Consider the following 17,306-nt stretch of genomic DNA (forward strand, 5'->3'; position numbering starts at 1 on the left):
CTCGAACTCAGAAANCCGCCTGCCTCTGCCTCCCGGGTGCTGGGATCAAAGGTGTGCGCCACCACGCCCGACTGTTTCTGACTTCTTCTTCTTCTTCTTTTTTTTTTTTTTTTGGTTTTTCAAGACAGGGTTTCTCTGAATAGCCCTGGCTGTCCTGGAACTCACTTGGTAGACCAGGCCGCCTCGAACTCAGAAATCCGCCTGCCTCTGCCTCCCGAGTGCTGGGATTAAAGGCCTGTGCCACCAGGCCCGGCTGTTTCTGACTTCTTATCTCTTTCCTGCTCATAAGAACCTTAGTTGCCGGGCGGTGGTGGCACATGCCTTTAATCCCAGCATTTGGGAGGCAGAGGCAGGCAGATTTCTGAGTTCGAGGCCAGCCTAGTCTACAAAGTGAGTTCCAGGACAGCCAGGGCTACACAGAGAAACCCTGTCTCGAAAAAAACAAAAAACAAACAAACAAAAACAAAACAAAACAAACAAACAAAAAACCCAACACCTTAGTCTTCTCCCATTCACAAAACTAAGGCAAATGTTCAGCTCTGGGACTTCTGGTCTACCTTCTAGAAGAGCATGCGAGCTCTACCCTCAAAGCTGCCTTCCAGACCTGAGCTTCTCATCCAGGTGATAGACACCCTCTTCTCCCAAAGCAAAACCAACTTACTGACCTCAAGCTTATTCTTTACCTGCCGACACCATGACTCACCTTGTATAGCTTGGGCTGGGGTGGCCAGAAGTCATCAGGCACATGCTTCTTGATCTCAGAGGGCTCTCCACCCAGCACATCCCAGAACCCTGGGGGCTCTTGGCCCTGCACTAGGAGTGTGATTTCTGCCTTCCCTTTCCGCTCATTCTTGTTCATTTTCTCTGCAAAGAGCCTAAGGATAGATGCAAACCCCTCAGTAAGGCCATGTTGTTCTTAGGGGATGCCTTCTTTTGCCCTGAACATTTCATAGGATCCACCTACCTGGCTTTAGTGGTGTTACTCAGTGTGGCCTGGGCCCCCCGCCACACATAAATGTCCAGCCCTTGGTCCAGGAGAAACACAAACCTGGATAGGATAGGAAGAGCTGTAATGTAGATTCTGACTCAAAAGATGGGGCTCTGGTCCCCCTTTTGGGCAGACCTCAGGCTTTTCTGCCAGGCTCTGAGAAGTTATCAAGGTTGCTTCTTTATAGATGGGAGGCAACCGAGAACAAGCACCCCTGCTTTCTGTAGTACCAGGGAGCTCACCTCGGATCTAGTGAGGACCCTTTGAGGGGCACAGGCTCCAGTCTGATGTTCTTTTTACCATATACACGGTACATCCTGGGGAGCAGAGCAAGAACAATTCACTGTGAGCACCCGGGTCCACCTGAACTCAACAGCCAGTCCTAGCAGTCCAGGCCAGTCCCACCGATCGCTGCATGCTTACCTGGTAACATAGTGTGTATCTTCCACAGTATAGAAGCCACTGGCTGTTCCGCCTTCAATATAGGAGATGTCATTGTCAAACACCTATGTGTGTGAGGATAGTTTTGAGTTGTTCACACCCCCAACAAGTAACTGCCAGACTTGGTAGTTTGCACAGCTGAAGTGTGCGTGCAAACCTACAGTTATTCTAAACAGGATGAGGTATATACTGGAGCACAGGGCTACACAAAACTGTCCCAAATGAAGGACAGTCTGAACAGTGTTTATGGGAGTTTGCAAACCTGGAGGGCCTAAAGTAAACTCTTTCAGCTGCCTGCTATCTCTAAAGGGAACCCAGCTGGTAGTAGGGGTAAGTCAGTTTGCTGACTGGCTTTGAGGTTTATTTTTAGGTTTGGCTCTGCCCTTAACTCCGAGCCTGTAATCTACCCCAACAGCTATTGGTCCCAGCCCTCTCTCTCAGCTACATTCCTTAACCTGTCTATCCACTTTAAAGCAACCTGCCACTCCCTCCCGCTCAACTCTGACTGCCTGAGGCTCTCTGGATCTCACCTTGCTGTCTGAGGGCTCCTGTTACTACCTTTGGGCTCAGCCCCCTGCCCCACCTCTGTACATGTGGCCCCAGTTCCCTTCTGTGTATATCTCTGGCTGCACCTGCAAGAACTCCTCACTCTCGTCGCCCATCTCCTCTCGGACAGTACGGCACTCAGCACCCAGGTAGTTGCGCAGGTTGACTGCATGAATGGCGGAACAGGCTTTCTTGTCAAGTGTGGCCTCCCCACCAATCCAGTAGTAGATCTCCCAGTTCAGGGAGCCGCTGTCATCTAGGAAGGTCTGAGGAGACCAAGTAATCAGCCATGAGGGTTTTCCTGGCCTTCCAGGCCACATGCATGGCCATGGCTGCATCAACTCCAAAACCCAGCCCGCGCCCCTCCCCCAGCCTCACTGCATCACACCATGAGGACACTAGGAGCAGCCTCACCTTGAGCACGATGTAGCAGTCAGCCTCATAGAACTTGCCATGGAAGGCTTCCTCCACCAGTACAGGCACAAAGTTCTCAATTTGCCAGATGGTCAAACCGGGCAGCTGGCCCACATCCTCCGTAAAGAACTCCGAGTAGTCAAGGCGTGGCTTCTCCAGGCCCTGGTCCCAGCGTCGTACCTTCCCCCCAGGTGCCCGGGCATCTATGCTTTCCTGGGGACAGAGGAGCAGTGACTCTACTGAGACACTAAGACTGGCCTCTTCCTGCCCTCAGCACAGGGCTTTTGCATTAGCCATTCTCTGCTCAGGGCCCCTCTTCCTTCTGAGAGTCCAGGCCTGCCCAGCCCCGGACAGCCCAGCCCAGCCCAGCCCTGACCTGACTTACCTCTTGGTTTTTGTTTTTCTCCTGGGCAACATCTGACATGCCCTTTAGCACTTGCTTGGCCTGGACATCCTGTGCCGAGTCCTTGCGCCTCCGTAGCCGCATCTTGCGAGCCAAGGGGTCCTTGGACCCACTCCCTACTTCAGGGAGTGCAATCATCTGAGCTACTGGACATTCAGCCAGAGGCCAACCCTACCCTGGTACCCAGTGTGCAGAGGGGGAAGCAGAGAGTGCCCCTGCTCCCGGGCAAGTGCGCAGTCCACTCACCAGCTGCAGCAGCAGCCACTGTGGCCGGGGAGGCGCCCGCCAGCCTTAGCTGGTTCTGTAGTGAGAAGTCAATGTTGTACCACTCGGCAGTGCGGTCAGCAGGCTTGGGCGGCATGACCAAGCTGGGGTTTTCTCGAACATCCAGGACCTGTTAGATGAGCAGAGGTGCTGCTGGTCTGGACACTCACCTCCAAGCAGCCTCTAATTTCAGTTTCTACCTGGGACCAGGAACTAAGTTCTGACCCTGGTCACTCTGCAGCTGCCGGTGGGGCTTCAGTGACAGACACCAAGGTGTACTGTGAAGGTGCTCACCCTAGTAGCTCTGGCCCTGGAAGGCTACTGCTGGGTCTCTCAGTCTGAGATACAGGCACAGCCCCTGCTCTATCCATCTTTCCTGATACCCTGTCTCTCCTCCAACACTGGCCCAGCCTGCCTGACCTGGATCTCTGTCAGGAAGTGAATGGCCTCAGGAAGGGTCACCAGGCGGTTCTTATTCAGGACGAGTTTCTTCAGCTTTGGGCACCTGTAAAGACAGAGCCAGGCAGAGCCTTAGGAGATCTGGTGTTCCAGTTAGGGACAGGCCAAAGGTGACTTCTCAATTCTTTGTCTTAGAGCAAGGGAGCCACATGAGGGCCAGTGATTTTCAGAAGAGGATGGGACCTTACTAGCTTCCCAACAGGTACTCTGGGGACCTTAAGTTGGGAGTGGGCTTCATCCCTAAAGGCAGATCAGTCATTAGCAGGATGCAGGCAGATCGCCAAGCATGAGCTCCCACCCGAGCCAGCCGGCCCAGCACCTGCAGAGACTTTCAGGAATCAGTTCTAGGTTGTTGTTGGCAGCCATGAATTCCTCCAGGCTGGTGAGCTTGCCGATACCAGAAGGTAGCCCATCAAAGTCCAGCTTGTTGGAGTTCAGGTATAGCTTCTTCAGCTTGGTGAGCTTGCAAATGGGTGACTGGAGAAGCAGGATGTCAGTTAGAACAGAACCAGCACTCCTGCCCGGCCCACCCAATGTCCCAGGCACAGGCTCACAGGCAGGGAGGTGAGCTGGTTCCGGGACAGATTCAAGGTCTCCAGGTGCACCCACTGGTCAATGCACAGGGACAGCTCTGTGATCTGGTTGCTACTGAGGTTGAGGCGGCGCAGGCTGGGGAGGGTGTACAGGCACTCTGGCACTCTTGTCAAGTCATTGCACGACAGGTCCACATCTAGGACATTGGAGGGGCACATCAGTTAGGACCCATACAGCAGCTAGCAAAAACAAACCTCAGTGTGAATTGCAACTACTCTACCACCAGGTTGTGTAGTCTTAGGCAAGTCATTTGTATGACCTGCAGTTTCTACGTTTGAGAGACTCATAGCAGGTTGCCTAGTGACAGAAACCCAATGGAAATTGACCACTGTGTGCAGAACTGTAGTCTCAGCACTTGAGATGCTCAGACAGGGGACTGCTAGGAGTTCAAGGCCAATCTGTCTACACAATTGAGTACCAAGCCAGGACAGGCAGCCAGAGTCACACAGCAAGGCCCTATCTAACATATCTGTGAGACGTAATTAAGATGCAAGATCCCTTTATTCCCAAGGAAGCTGGTAAGCTCAAAGGGGTGAAAACTTTAGGGGCTCCCCAGACAGTCCAGACCTGAAAGGTTGCTCAGGCCCTCCAGGCTGGTGGGTAGGTTGCTCTGGGTGCGTTGAGTGTTCCTCAGATGCAGGGTCTGTAGGGCCATCATGGCTGGGAGCTGCCTGTGAGGAAAGGATTTGCAACCCTAGGGTAAGTCCACTCAAGGGGTGTAGCTAGTGATGGAGTGGACAGGAGGGCATGACCCAAGAGTGGGGCATGATGTTTATCAAGCACAGGCCAGTGCTGAAGCCTGAGGCCTAGGGTGGGAAGGGTCAGGACTCTGAGGAAGCAAGGAAAAGTGAGGCACCTACCGGAGCTGTGCATGCAGCAGTGGGTTTCCATTCAGTATCAGTGTCTGCAGGTGCACGAGGCGGCGCATTTGAGGGGGAAGGCTCTCCAGGCGGTTCTCACTGAGGTCCAGATACAGCAAGTCCGTAAGGTTGATGAACAGCTGGTTGGGTATGGAGTCGATGCTGTAGTACAGAGGGGAAAGGCTGAAAATCAGTCCTCCATCCCACCTGGCTCTGCATGGCCCACCTGGCTCTGCACCTGGCTCTGCATAGCCCACCTGGCTATGCACTGCCCACCTGGCTCTGCACCTGGCTCTGCATGGCCCACCTGGCTCTGCACCTGGCTCTGCACGGCCCACCTGGCTCTACACGGCCCACCTGGCTCTGTACATGGCTCTGCACTGCCCACCTGGCTCTGCACTGCCCACCTGGCTCTGCACCGCCCACCTGGCTCTGCACTGTCCACCTGCCATGCCCTTGACCTCCCCAGTACCTGTTGTGGCTGAGGTTGAGCACCAGCATGTTCTTGGCATTCTCCAGCTCCCGTGGGCATTCTGTTAACTGGTTATGGCTCAAGTCCTAGGGAGCAGGGACAAGGTCAGTCCAGGGTTCCCCCCAACCCCCATGCCTCTGCCATACCCAGGGATCTGGCAGGACATTGGACAGAGAGTGACAAGAACGTTCAGGGAAATAGATTGAGTGGAAAGGGGACTGGGTTAGGGAACTGAGTGCACGAGTGATACGGGCTCAGCATTGACCACTCTAGGGAATGATGGCAGCCCTTGAGGCAGCTCTCATGAGTGAGGACTGAGTGACTGAGCATCACAGGGGCCAGATGGGCAGGTAACCACTGACCAGAACAGAGAGATCATCCAGCTTGAAGATGTCATCAGGGACTCCAGAATTCTTCAGGCTGTTGGCCCGCGCTACAATGGCCTGGGAGTATAGGAAAAGAACTTGGGATCCTCATTTTCTGCCCTCAGAGAGCAGCTCAGGCCAGGTGAGGAGCTCCTTCATTAACTGGAGGCCAGGTCTGAGTACTCTCCCTCCTCTGACCTTCGCTCACACACGCCCTGGTGGGCTCCTCCCAGCCTCCCAGTGAGTGCCTCCATGACCAATATGGGGCCCTCAGAGTTATGGTACTAGGATAGACAAGGCTTTACATGTGACAAGCATGCATGCTGTCACTGGATTGTATCCCCACTCACCTATTTTTTTCTTTTTTTAACCAAGACAGGGTCTCATTATGTAGATCCTAAAACTCAATGTGTAGACCAGGTTGGCCTCAAACTCAAGAGATCTGCCTGTCTCTGCCTACTGAGTGCTGGGATCAAAGGCGTGCGCCACCACATTCAACTCCACATTTTATTCTGAATTAATTAATTCTAGCTTGTCCGCTGGACCTTGAACTCACTTGGTAGCCCAGGAGAGCCCTGAACTTTCTGTTTATCTAACTTAGCCTCTCATAGATGCGATTATAGTCTCTGTGCCACTGGCTAAGAAAAATGCATTTTTTCCTTTTATGTGTATGTGTGAATGCCTGCATGTATGTCTGTATCCTATGTTCAGTTCAATGCAGACACTGCGGGCTAGTCATGGCCTTGACAGGTGCGGCAAGTCAGCTAACTCCCCAGCACTGTGACATCAGAGAAGTCACTTCATTGTTGTGTACCCCTGAAACCTCCTTTAGCCGTGTAGAAGTTTGGGTAGAAGGCTGGGGTTAGGGGAACAGTGACTACTGTTGAGTCTGGATGATGTCTAATGCGGCAAGAGCCATGTCGGCTGTTTTTTTGGTTTGGTTTTGGTTTCTCTCAGGGTTTCTCTATGTAGTCCTGGCTGTCCTGGAACTCACTCTGTAGACCAGGCTGGCTTGAACTCAGAAATCCGCCTGCCTCTGCCTCCCCAATGCTGGAATTAAAGGCGTGCACCACCATGCCTGGCGCAATCTAGTTTCTTAAGTGCAACCTACCTGCTGGAGGAAAGGGAGGTTCTTGCTAAAGCTACTTAGCCAGTGTGATGGTGTGGATCAGAATGGCCCCATACGCACATATATTTGAATGCTTGGTCCCCAATTGGTGGAACTGTTTGGGAAGGGCTAGGAGGTGTGGCCTTATTGGAGGAGGTATATCACTGAGGGCAAGCTTTGAGATTTCAAAAGCCCACACCACTCCCAGCTAGTTCTTTCTGCTTCATGGTGGTCTCAACACATGAGCTCTTAGCCACTGCTCCAGTGCCATGTCTGCCTGCCTGCTGCCATGTTCCCCTCACTGTGATGGTTGTAGACTCTAGTCCTTGGAACTGTGAACCCCCAAATGAAATACGTTCTTTAAGTTGCCTTGGTCCTGTGCTTTGTCACAACAGAAAAGTAACTAAGCCAGTTAAGTGGCAAAGCCCTGGCTGAGAGTCAGGGAGCCCAAGTCCAGATGCTGGTCTGCCCTGTGAAGGATAATCCTAATTGAAGCCTGTAAGGCTGGCTAGGGCCTGATTTTCAGGCCACCTTCTAGGCCCAGCCATGCCAGCTACACTGCTGTTTGGGGGTGACTTTTGTGTGGCTAGAGGTCTTTACCTATGTGGTAGGTTAGAAGCACGCACGACACACTAACGTGGCCTAACGCCACGTTCTGCCTACACTGCTGTGTTCACAGCCGTCCAACACCACGTTCTGCCTACACTGCCGTGCTCACAGCCGTCCAACGCCACGTTCTGCCTACACTGCCGTGTTCACAGCCGTCCAACGCCACGTTCTGCCTACACTGCCGTGTTCACAGCCGTCCAACGCCACGTTCTGCCTACACTGCCGTGTTCACAGCCGTCCAGAGAGGTAGTGGGGTTTGGGATGCCCTCTCTTTTCTCTCAGAAAGTTCTCCCAGTCATATGAGCTCTTGCGCACAAGGATCAGGGTGGGGCCTCTTGCAGCAACACAGGCACAGAGGGGAGGAAGGCAGAGACACTGGCCCGCGCCTGACCCTACCGCAGCCCAGGCCAACACTTACCCGAAGCGAAGGCAGGCTGGACAGTTCCCCGTGCAGCGTGGTCAGATGGTTGTGACTCACAGACAGGTGCTCCTGGACAGGACAAGAGTCAGAGGCTCAGGTGGGGACCTAAGGTGTCCAGCCCCTGCTTGCAGCCCTGTAACTCTGCACCATCTGGGAATGCCATCCCAACAGTCCCCTCTCCTTTACACACCCTCACCTGCTTTGCGTACCTCCCAGGTGGGGGTGCCCATGCCCCCTCCATCAGCTTTGCCCACAGCTGTTTCTGTTTTCTCTTGACACGACTCCCCTTTTTTGCAGGGTATGCCCACCTGGCCTAGCCCCTAGGATAGGACCCTCCCCGCCCGTGCCCTGCCGCCCAACCCCCTTACCAGCTTCTGCAGAGCGGCGAGTTCTTCAGGCAAGTAGCAAAGGCCTGTACGATTCAGCTTTAGCCATCGCAGGCTGGTCATAGCCTTAACATTCTCAGGGAAGTAGCCACCCTGGGGGGGGGGCAGTAGGGTGAGGACAGTCTAGGAGATGAGTGCCCCCTCCCATCACCTTCTGTGGTCCCCAGAGAAATACTCTGCATTTCTCTTCCTTACTCACTGAATGGCACTAAATGAAAGCTCCCAAAGGACAAACATCCAGGCCCAAATGTGCCTCTCCAGCTGGAGTCTGTCCCTGCTGTGTTTCAAGGGCTACTCGGTGTCCCACTGTGCTTAGTGGAACTCAATTGCTTTGCCAGGGGTTCCAGGCAGTTTGGCTGTCTGGGATGAGATTGCACTAAGAGACAAGCTCCCCACTGTTCCTTGCACAATGTCATTCATTCATTCATTCATTCATTCCTGGCATGCAATGTCCACTTCAGCATCCCTGGCCTTTTTGTTTGTTTGTTTTTCAAGACAGGGTTTTCTCTGTGTAGCCTTGGCTGTCCTGGAACTCACTCTGTAGACCAAGCTGGCCTCAGACTCACAGAGACCCACCTGCCTCTGCCTCCTGAGTGCTGGAATTAAAGGTCTGTGCCACCACCCCAAGCTATGGTTTTGTCCCCCCTGTACCCCCCAATTACAGGGTTTCTCTGTGTAGTCCCTCCTGTCCTGGAATTCATTTTGTGTCCAGGGTGGCCTCTAACTCAGAGATCTGCCTACCTCTGCCTCCCCAGTGTTGGGATAAAAGGCATGTGCCACCCCCTCCCAGCTACTCCTGGCAGTTTTGACATCTGAGCAGCAGGAAGCTCATTTGCCTTTTGCTACTGTAACACCTCCTCCTACAGTCACATTCCCCAAGGTAACTCAGATGTTCCCAGTGAAGAGAGAATAGAGAAACCACAGGTGAGGACCGTGGTATGTGGACAGGATAAAGTGATGCCCACAGTGTACGGGATCTAACGTGTGTCCGTGTGCAGGTGAAAACCGGAGGACCCCACCTCCTCCTGCACCCCCCAATCTGACATCTAAAGGGACAGACACTCGGGCAGTGGAGAAGGTCCAGGCCTCTGAGCTGTCCTTCGGGGCCAGCTTTTCTCTCTTTGGGTCTGAGACTAGCCGGCACATTTTTTTCTTCAAGTCAAGACAGGGTTTCTCTATGTAGCTTTGACTGTCCTGGAACTTGCTTTTAAGACCAGGCTGACCATGAAATCAAAGATCTACCTGCCTCCGCCTCCCAAGAGCTGGAATTAGAGGCGTGCACCACCACGCCCATAGCCTGGCTCTTTATAGTCGAGAACCAGGGCTGCTAGCTGCTTGTCCCCCCTCCAGTCCATCAGTCTAGCAGTTGCGCAGACTTGGCCGCCTAGGACCTCGCGCACCTGTCACACTCCTTACTAACAGATCTCTTTCCATTACACGCCTCCAAACGGGCTGTTCCTGAGCCCCTAGGACTGGAGAGAACCCCGAGTTCGCGGAAGGAGAAGTGACGTCCCGAGACCACAGTGTGGGGCGGTGGCTGGCTAGGGCGTACTCCCTCGGTGGCATGGGGTCGGGTTCGCGGCCTGAGGCCTCAAATCCCGCGCGGCCCCAGACCCCCGGAGCCCCCGCCCTGGTCTTCCGCCCGGGCGGGGCAGGCCCGGGAAGACTCGCGGAGGCCCTCCCGCCCCGCCCGCCGGTCCCGGAAGCGCAGAGGGAGCGGCCCGGAGAGACGGCCTAGGGGTCGCCCTTCCCCTTCTCCCCCAGCTAACCTTGAAGTCGTTGCCGCTGAGGTCCACGCCGCGCACGAACGGCAGCACCCCGGTGGCCTCCATGGTGGCGCAGCTCTCTCACGGGCTAGGAGGACGCGGGGCGGCCGAGAGCCGCGGGCTGGGTCAGCGCCGGCCCCGCCCCTTTAACCCGCGCGCGCCTCCTCCCGGCCGCGGCCTCTGCGGGAAGTGCTGCTAGGCGACTCCCAGAGCTGCAGGCCTCCCTGGCACTGGCCTGCAGGGGTCCCCGCTGGAGATGATCACCACTTCCAGTCTCCAGTCGGAACGTGGAGGGTGGGGGTCCAGGCACTGTCGCTTGGGCTGCTGTAGCCCCTGGGGCTGGCCGTGACCCAGGAGAGATGGTGGTACCAACGTCAGGGACACAGGCAGTTTGCGTGTGAGGGATCGGTGGTGGTGGTGGCGGTGGTGGTGGGACTTCCGGGGCTTTGGGAACTAGCCCTTCAGCTTCAGGACCCAACTTTGCTCGACGGTTCCCAAAGCTGCCAGAAGCAAGCGAGTACTCATGTGTGGCAGCTTAGAGAGCGGGCTGCACGCACAAACACTCACAACTCTCCCTTGGCATCAGCACTCCAGCCACCGTTCTTTATTGGCTTGTTCTGTGCACTAGAAGACCAGTGTATCTCCTGGGCCAAGCTGTTAGTGGCCATCTTGCCCTGGCTGGCACACGGTAGGTTTCCCATAAACAGACAGCTGTTCTGTGGAAGCCCAGGGTCTGGCATCCCGGGTTTCAGGAGGGAAGAGTTCCCACGACAGATGGCAGAGCTCTTTTCCCATTATGTGCCAGGCAGGCCAAACGGAAATGGGACCACCAGGTACTCTCACGGGGGGGCGAACTTGGGAGGCAGGATGTGGGCCTTAGGGCTAAGTGCAGTTTTTGTCTGCCTGGCCCACCAAGGGACCGTGAGCTCAGACAGCTTTCTCCACACTGAGGCTCTCATCACAAGTACACACAAGGTCAGATGAGAGGCTAAGGCACGACTGCTGAGAATTCGATGTCAGTTGTGGCTTTAGTATGGGGCCGTTTCTCAAGAAACAAAACAAAACACCCGAAAGTAAATAAACTAGACCAGCCCCTGAATGACTGTCACACTCACTACGCTCCTAGACCCCCGCGCTATCAATATAACCTTGCGCCTTTAAATCCGGAGTGTGCCTGTGGTTTCCGCCCCCGACGGCCCGGGGCGTGCCTGGCGATCATTGGCTGAGCTGCTCCGTTTTGAGCACGTGTGCGCAGGAGTTGTGCGCTCGGATTGGAGCGAAGGCCTGCTTATCCAGCGTGCCTTTCGGGTCACTTGCCACCCCGGGCCTCGGCGTTCGGTTCCCGGGGTTTGAACGTTCCATAACTAGGCGAGTCCTGGGCCTCCAGGGTCCTACTCGCCCGGTCCTTGGGTCCATGCGCTGACTCTCGGACGCAGGTAAGGCTACAGCGCACAGAGCGGCCCGGGGTCTCCCAGCACTGGGCGTGGCACGCATCCCAGGGCAGGTGGGGGCGTGGCCTGCGGTCTCTGCGGTGGGAGGGAGGATTTGGAAATGAAGATCAGAGTTCGAATCCCAGCGGTGCCTCTTCTCGACTTGAGTATTGCACATGATTTCCAGGGCCTGGGTGACTTCGCTCTTGAATAGAGTCTAAGAGCCTTTTGTATATTTGGTTACACGTTCCTGCTCAGCCATGATCAGAAGCAATCAACTTTGGCCAGAATGGAAGAACAGGTGAAATCCAGGCTGTCAAGAGTCAGGTTATTTTGTTATTTTTGTTTTGTTTTGAATAGAGGCTCTATTATGTAACTCTGGCTATCCTCAAACTCAGTGTGTAGACCAGGCATGCCTTGAACTCAAGATCTAACTGCCTCTGCCTCTTGAGTGCTGAAATTAAAGGCCTGCACCACCACATAGGGCCTGAGTTGGTTATATTTAGTCACCTATTTTATTCCCTTCTTACTGGAGTTTGAATACAAGACCCCTCTAGGTGTGGGGCTGAGTCCCACTTTAGACAGGCGATGGAATATAAGTCTCTTCAGTTACAGAGTGGCTTACTGGTCTGTGGGCAGTGGTAGGCAGTAACGGAGCAGAGCCGTCTCTGAGCTTGTTGCTGGCCCCCTGGCTGCCCTTTGACCTTGCCAGGCCCGAGGACAGGGTCTTATTTTTAGTCTGGGGAGCATGGACAGGTGTCTCAGCTGAGTCACACAGTGCTTCAGGCTTCAGCTACTCTAGGCATCTTGTCACTTGGCAACTGGGTCCCAAGGCAGCCACGGCCCTGATGGAAGGGCTGAAGTCCTTGGTGGCCCAGCCGTCAATGACCTTTCTGGCTAAGTGGACTGGGTCTGGAGATTTCTGTGTCTTTTTCCCAAGTTTCTGACCAGGCCAGTCACACGCTTCCCAGTCCTTACTGGTGCCGTTGTACAGATAAACAGAAGCCCTTGGCTGCAGGCTTTTCTCTTACCTCTCCAACTTTATTCTGAGTCCATGGGCCCTGGCCAGCTTGTCCTGATTCAGTGTTTATTTAAGGTTACTTCACTCGCCACTGCATCATGGGGCCTTCAGCCTGGCTCTGATGGGGTTGCCCTACCCCAGGTAGTTTTCTTGTCAAGATCTGGGGGGGCACTATCTAGATTCCTGAATTTGCTAAGAGTCTATCAAAGGTCTGACAGGCCCTACCTAGGCAAACTTTCTGGAAAGCCATATTACAAGTCTTTCTGGGCCTTTGGGTTCCTCCTGACTGGCTTTTACACAGCGTGGCTGTTCTGGGTAGGTCCTGATTAGGAGTGTGAGTACTCGACCAGGAGGCATGGGGAAATACTCAGGCTTTGGGAGTGGAGTCTGGAGGCTGTGCTAAGAGTCCCAGACCTTAGCACTCAGTTTGAGGCTTGACAGCTCATGTCTTTGTAGATTCAGGGTGGTGATGTTGAGCCCAGATTCCTAAGGTCTTGGGGTGAAGTCAGGAGAAAGGCCCAGAATCTTCCTGTCTGAGCCCTTTTCCAGGGCTTGGAGGCTTGCAGGATTCAGGGAAGGGGCTGACAGGTCCCCTGCTTCCCTCCAAGAAACTGTTTGAGCAGCCCCTTTCTCATGGGTCCCCAGAAACCACCCTCTTGGTTATTGCTAAGCATCTATGCACTGCACGCTGGCCCTACAAACTGCATCTCTTGCAGGTGACCATGGCAGAGTTCTCCCAGAAGCAGAGGAAACAGAATGGCGGCGAGGGCCTGGGCAGTGTGGTGGACTTCCTCTTGGCTAATGCTCGCTTGGTGCTAGGCGTGGGCGGGGCTGCAGTGCTGGGCATTGCTACCCTGGCTGTAAAGCGGGTAAGGCCAAGGGGGCAAGACCTTCCTGAAACCTCCACAGGAGGAGTCCAGGCCGGGGGAGGGGGTGGCGGTAAACTGGGGCCTGGTGGGACTTTTGAGGTTGGACTGGAACACAGGGCCCCTACTTTTTCACCCTAGCTTCCTGGTTTGCTTCCCCCCCCCCCCAGCTTTGCCATGGCCCCCGATGCTCTGATCTGTGTCACTTTGCCTGTAGCTCATCGACAGGGCCACCAGCCCTCCGGATGAGGATGACACCAAGGGGGACAGCTGGAAGGAACTGAGCCTGCTGAGAGCCACATCGCCCCAAAAGCCTCAACCCCCTCCTGCTGCCTTCAGCCAGCCCGTAGCTCCTGGGTCCCCCTCCCCCTCTGCCCCAGGTGAGCTGCACTGCTTCCCTCTAGTGTGGTGAGCCCCTGCACATACCCGTGCAGAAGCTGCTGCTCTTTGAGTTGTGGGCTCCTCAGATGTTTAATAGGTATTGTAGGTTTGTGTTTTTTTCTGGATAAAACCCAGAGCCTCACATACGCCAAGCACACACTCTACCACTGAGCAATACCACAGCCCTGGATCCTTGTTTTTCGCCTGTCTGCTTTCTACTATAGCAAGACGACACCATATGATGGTAGAGAGCCACAGATGGGGAAACTGAGGCCGGGAGAGGGGCAGGATTTGTCTTATCCATTCTCCATGAAGTTGTTGTAGAAGCCAAAGTGTTGGGACTCTGTGACTTTGTCATCATGCCCTCACTGTCCTATGACCTGATGTCAGGGCTTTCTCAGTGGCTATTATAGGTGAGCATGGAGCCCAGGGCCATCACCCAGCTAGGGAGCAGGTCGAGTTTTAACTTGTGGGGGCTTCTGATATGTTCTCCTGCAGTGGAGCCCGCGCCCACTCATTCTCCGACGACACCTAAGCTCAGCTCTGTAGCACCCTTGTGCCTGACGTTCCAGGAGAGGCTGCTGGCATTCGAGCGCAAGCACGTGATTGTCCCAGAAGCCCACGTGACTTTGGTAAAACAGCTGGCTGGAGACATTGCCTTGGAGCTGCAGGCCTACTTGAGGAGCAAGTTCCCAGAACTGCCCTTCGGTGCACTTGTGCCGGGTGGGCCTCTCTATGAAGGGCTCCAGGCCGGGACTGCTGAGCACGTGCGCCTGCTGGTGCCTCTGGAGTTGGAGCCAGGGCTATGGAGCCTGGTACCTGGCATGGACACTGTGGCCAGGGAGCCTCAATGCTGGGCTGTACGCAGGACCCAGCTGGAGTTCCATCCCCGTGGGTGCAGCCCATGGGACCGCTTCCTGGTGGGGGGCTACCTTTCCTCCCGAGTCTTGCTGGAGCTGCTACGGAAGGCCCTGTCAGCCTCTGTCAACTGGCCAGCCATTGGCAGCCTGCTTGGGTGTCTGATCTGGCCCAATGTGGCTTCGGAGGAGCTGCTGCTCAAAGTGCAACACGAGTGCCTGGAGTTCACTTTAGCTGTGCTCATGGTGGTCCCTGGGGCCAGCACTGATGACCGCCTTCTGCTGGCTTGGCCCCTAGAGGGACTGGCCAGCAATCTCTGGCTGCAGGATCTGTATCCAGTAGAGACCGCCCGTTTGCGGGCCCTGGATGACCAGGATGCTGGTACTCGGCGGAGGTTGCTGCTGCTGCTGTGTGGTGTCTGTCGTGGCCATCCAGCTCTAGTGCGGCTGGGCTGGAGCCACCTGACTCAGGTGGTTCTGCATCTGGGTGAAGAGGAAGTGGCCTGGACTGAGGAGACCTTGGGGGAACGGTTTCTGCAAGCCCTGGAGTTTCTGGTGGGCAGCTTGGAGCAGGCTAGCCTGCCCTGTCACTTCAACCCCAGCGTGAACCTCTTGGGTAACTTTCGGGAAGAGGAGATTGATGACATTGGCTATGTGCTGTACAGCGGTCTCCAGCTTCCCGAAAGCCTACTCTAGGTAAATGAGGACTGTGATTGACATGTTTTCCGATGCTGGAGAGCAGCAGCCACCTCCCTCCCAGGACACTGCCGTGTAGTTTGCTTTATATTAGCCAGAGTGAAGGAGGTGCGGCACCACCTAAGCCCACACGTGGGCATGTGCCTGGCTGATGGTGATCAAGAGTCCCAAACCCAGAGAGTCTGGGTTGCTGACATCGGAATGTGGCTGGCCTGCCCTGGCTTTCAGTGCCAGCCACATTAATGGCCCTTAGCCTCGCTGGGGTTCATTTAGGGACTTGGGCTCAGGCCACCATCACCAGCAATGAACTCACAAAGAATGAGATGTGGCTTTTGATTTCCCAGGCTTCACCCAGGCCAAGGCTGGTTCCAGCATTTTGTCAAAAAAGGAAAATGTTCTTGGGTGGGTAACAACCCCAGGTATCCTGGAGGCACTCAGGGCGTCAGCTGGAGGATAGCAGCGTAGCTGTTGAAGGATGGTGGCTTCCTGATGGTGGTGCATTTGTTTTTCTGATTGAGTCCTCTGGCTTTGAAGCTGAAGTTGACTCCCTCGCTGCCTGCCTTATACCCCAGGGAAGGGAGGTCTTGTTCTCTTCTGCTTGGTTTTCTCTATAGGCCACAAATTACCTCTGGGAGAACTCCTTCCTCACTGGGGGGCTGAACTCTGTGCCGTCTATGCAAGGCAATCCTATAGAGGCTGCTCCTAGACCTCACTGCAGGGTAGAGGACACGCCCCTCCCAGAGGCCTGTGTGCAGACCTGGCCTCTGCATCGTGCCAAAATATTCAGGATAGATGTGTGTCCTCACCTTGCACCCTGGTCAGGGTGTCATGGCTAGAGGAGGGAGACTGTCACCTCTACAAGGGGGGCTTTTCTATTTTAGGTACCACCCCCTTAAACACACTGAAACAAAGCCAGGCCTTGAAGCTGTGAATAAAAGGAGAAAGAACTAACTGTATGCATGTGTGGTTCTTGGTTGCAGGTCGTTGCTTGGAGCTTCACACGTCTTGTGGCTGGATGTGGGGCTTGGGAGTCCTCTTGGAGATGTAAAATCATCTTTTCTTTTCTTTTCTTTTCTTTTCTTTCTTTTTTTTTTTTTTTGAGACAGGTTTTCTCTGTATAGCCCAGGCTGTCCTGGAACTCACTTTGTAGACCAGCTTGGCCTCAAACTCAGAAATCCGCCTGCCTCTGCCTCCCGAGTGCTGGGATTAAAGGCGTGTGCCACCAGTAAAATAATATTTTCAAGCTGAAGAGATGACTGTACCCTCATCTGCTACCAGCTATAAACAGGGCTGAGACCTGCCATTTGCACTCTGGGAAGACAGTTGTTGGGTCTCAGCCTGAGAGGCCATCATGTGTGTAGCCTCAGTAACAACTGAGGATCCACCTGCCATAAAGCAGCCGATTGAGGGACACTGCCCTATCTTTTGGTTCAGACCATTCCTGCCTCAACTGAGCCTTCAGCCATGGTTTTTATCTGGCCTTAAGATCATGCTATAATCTGACAATGCAGACTTCCAAACCCGTGAGAAACTCAGGACATATGCGTTTGTCCTTTGGAGACAAGGTGTCCAAAAGGCAGATGGGTGGGGAGAGGGGTACCTCATTCCTCTGGTCTCTATGTGGGCCTTCAATCCTAGGTATAGTCTGTGATATTTCCACATTTTGTCTGTGTCTGTTTGCCTCCCTGTCCACCCACCCACCCACCCACCTACCTACTCACCTACCCACCTAGACAGGGTTTCTCTGTGTAACAGCTCTGGCTGACTGTCCTGGACTGACTTTGTAGACCAGGCTGGCCTCAAACTCACAGAGATCCACCTGCTTCTGCCTCCCGAGTGTTGGGACTAAAGCCATACCCTACCACAGCTGGCAACATTTGCACTTGTAATAATACAGTTTTCTTTTATAATCAGGCAATTGTCTTTTTTTTTTTTTTTTTTTTTTTTTTTTTTTTTTTT

General features: G+C 54.4%; 2 protein-coding genes across 6 annotated transcripts in view; one reads left to right on the forward strand and one right to left on the reverse strand.

Moving 5' to 3' along the window:
• The window catches only part of Flii (FLII actin remodeling protein), a 13,737-nt gene extending 3,501 nt beyond the window's left edge, over positions 1-10,236 (reverse strand). Inside the window, exons 1-18 of one of the 2 annotated variants that reach the window (XM_021212625.1) lie at positions 10,100-10,236; positions 8,313-8,423; positions 7,942-8,013; positions 5,804-5,884; positions 5,442-5,527; positions 4,970-5,131; positions 4,677-4,780; positions 4,070-4,245; positions 3,835-3,992; positions 3,477-3,561; positions 3,039-3,186; positions 2,775-2,908; positions 2,390-2,602; positions 2,062-2,241; positions 1,412-1,494; positions 1,231-1,305; positions 965-1,048; positions 704-875 (exon numbers count right to left, since the gene is read on the reverse strand). In XM_021212625.1, coding sequence (XP_021068284.1) covers positions 704-875; positions 965-1,048; positions 1,231-1,305; positions 1,412-1,494; positions 2,062-2,241; positions 2,390-2,602; positions 2,775-2,908; positions 3,039-3,186; positions 3,477-3,561; positions 3,835-3,992; positions 4,070-4,245; positions 4,677-4,780; positions 4,970-5,131; positions 5,442-5,527; positions 5,804-5,884; positions 7,942-8,013; positions 8,313-8,423; positions 10,100-10,162 — 2,187 coding nt within the window. In that variant the 5' untranslated portion in view covers positions 10,163-10,236. Of the gene's footprint in view, positions 1-703; positions 876-964; positions 1,049-1,230; positions 1,306-1,411; positions 1,495-2,061; positions 2,242-2,389; positions 2,603-2,774; positions 2,912-3,038; positions 3,187-3,476; positions 3,562-3,834; positions 3,993-4,069; positions 4,246-4,676; positions 4,781-4,969; positions 5,132-5,441; positions 5,528-5,803; positions 5,885-7,941; positions 8,014-8,312; positions 8,424-10,099 lie in introns of both variants that reach the window. The other variant, XM_021212624.1, reaches the window with a different exon arrangement.
• A 334-nt stretch (positions 10,237-10,570) lies between these two features.
• Positions 10,571-16,298, forward strand: Mief2 (mitochondrial elongation factor 2). 4 transcript variants are annotated; one of them, XM_029545597.1, is made up of 4 exons: positions 10,571-10,784; positions 13,264-13,416; positions 13,631-13,793; positions 14,293-16,298. In XM_029545597.1, exons 2-4 carry the CDS (start codon positions 13,270-13,272, stop codon positions 15,345-15,347), a joined length of 1,365 nt encoding a protein of 454 aa, XP_029401457.1. In that variant the 5' UTR covers positions 10,571-10,784; positions 13,264-13,269; the 3' UTR covers positions 15,348-16,298. The 4 variants fall into 4 exon arrangements, with proteins under 4 accessions (XP_029401457.1, XP_021069044.1, XP_029401456.1 ...); XM_021213385.2 differs by lacking the exon at positions 10,571-10,784 and adding an exon at positions 11,363-11,532; XM_029545596.1 differs by lacking the exon at positions 10,571-10,784 and adding an exon at positions 11,615-11,853.
• The last annotated feature ends 1,008 nt before the right edge of the window (positions 16,299-17,306 follow it).

This window comes from Mus pahari, chromosome 14 (assembly GCF_900095145.1).
Source record: "Mus pahari chromosome 14, PAHARI_EIJ_v1.1, whole genome shotgun sequence".
Classification (NCBI taxonomy): Eukaryota; Metazoa; Chordata; class Mammalia; order Rodentia; family Muridae; genus Mus; species Mus pahari.

Bases quoted from the DNA above. Each gene is read 5' to 3' on its own strand.
- Mief2 (XM_029545595.1), top strand. The intron at 13,417-13,630 runs GTAAGGCCAAGG...CTTTGCCTGTAG, and splicing joins CTACCCTGGCTGTAAAGCGG to CTCATCGACAGGGCCACCAG. The intron at 13,794-14,292 runs GTGAGCTGCACT...GTTCTCCTGCAG, and splicing joins CCCCTCCCCCTCTGCCCCAG to TGGAGCCCGCGCCCACTCAT.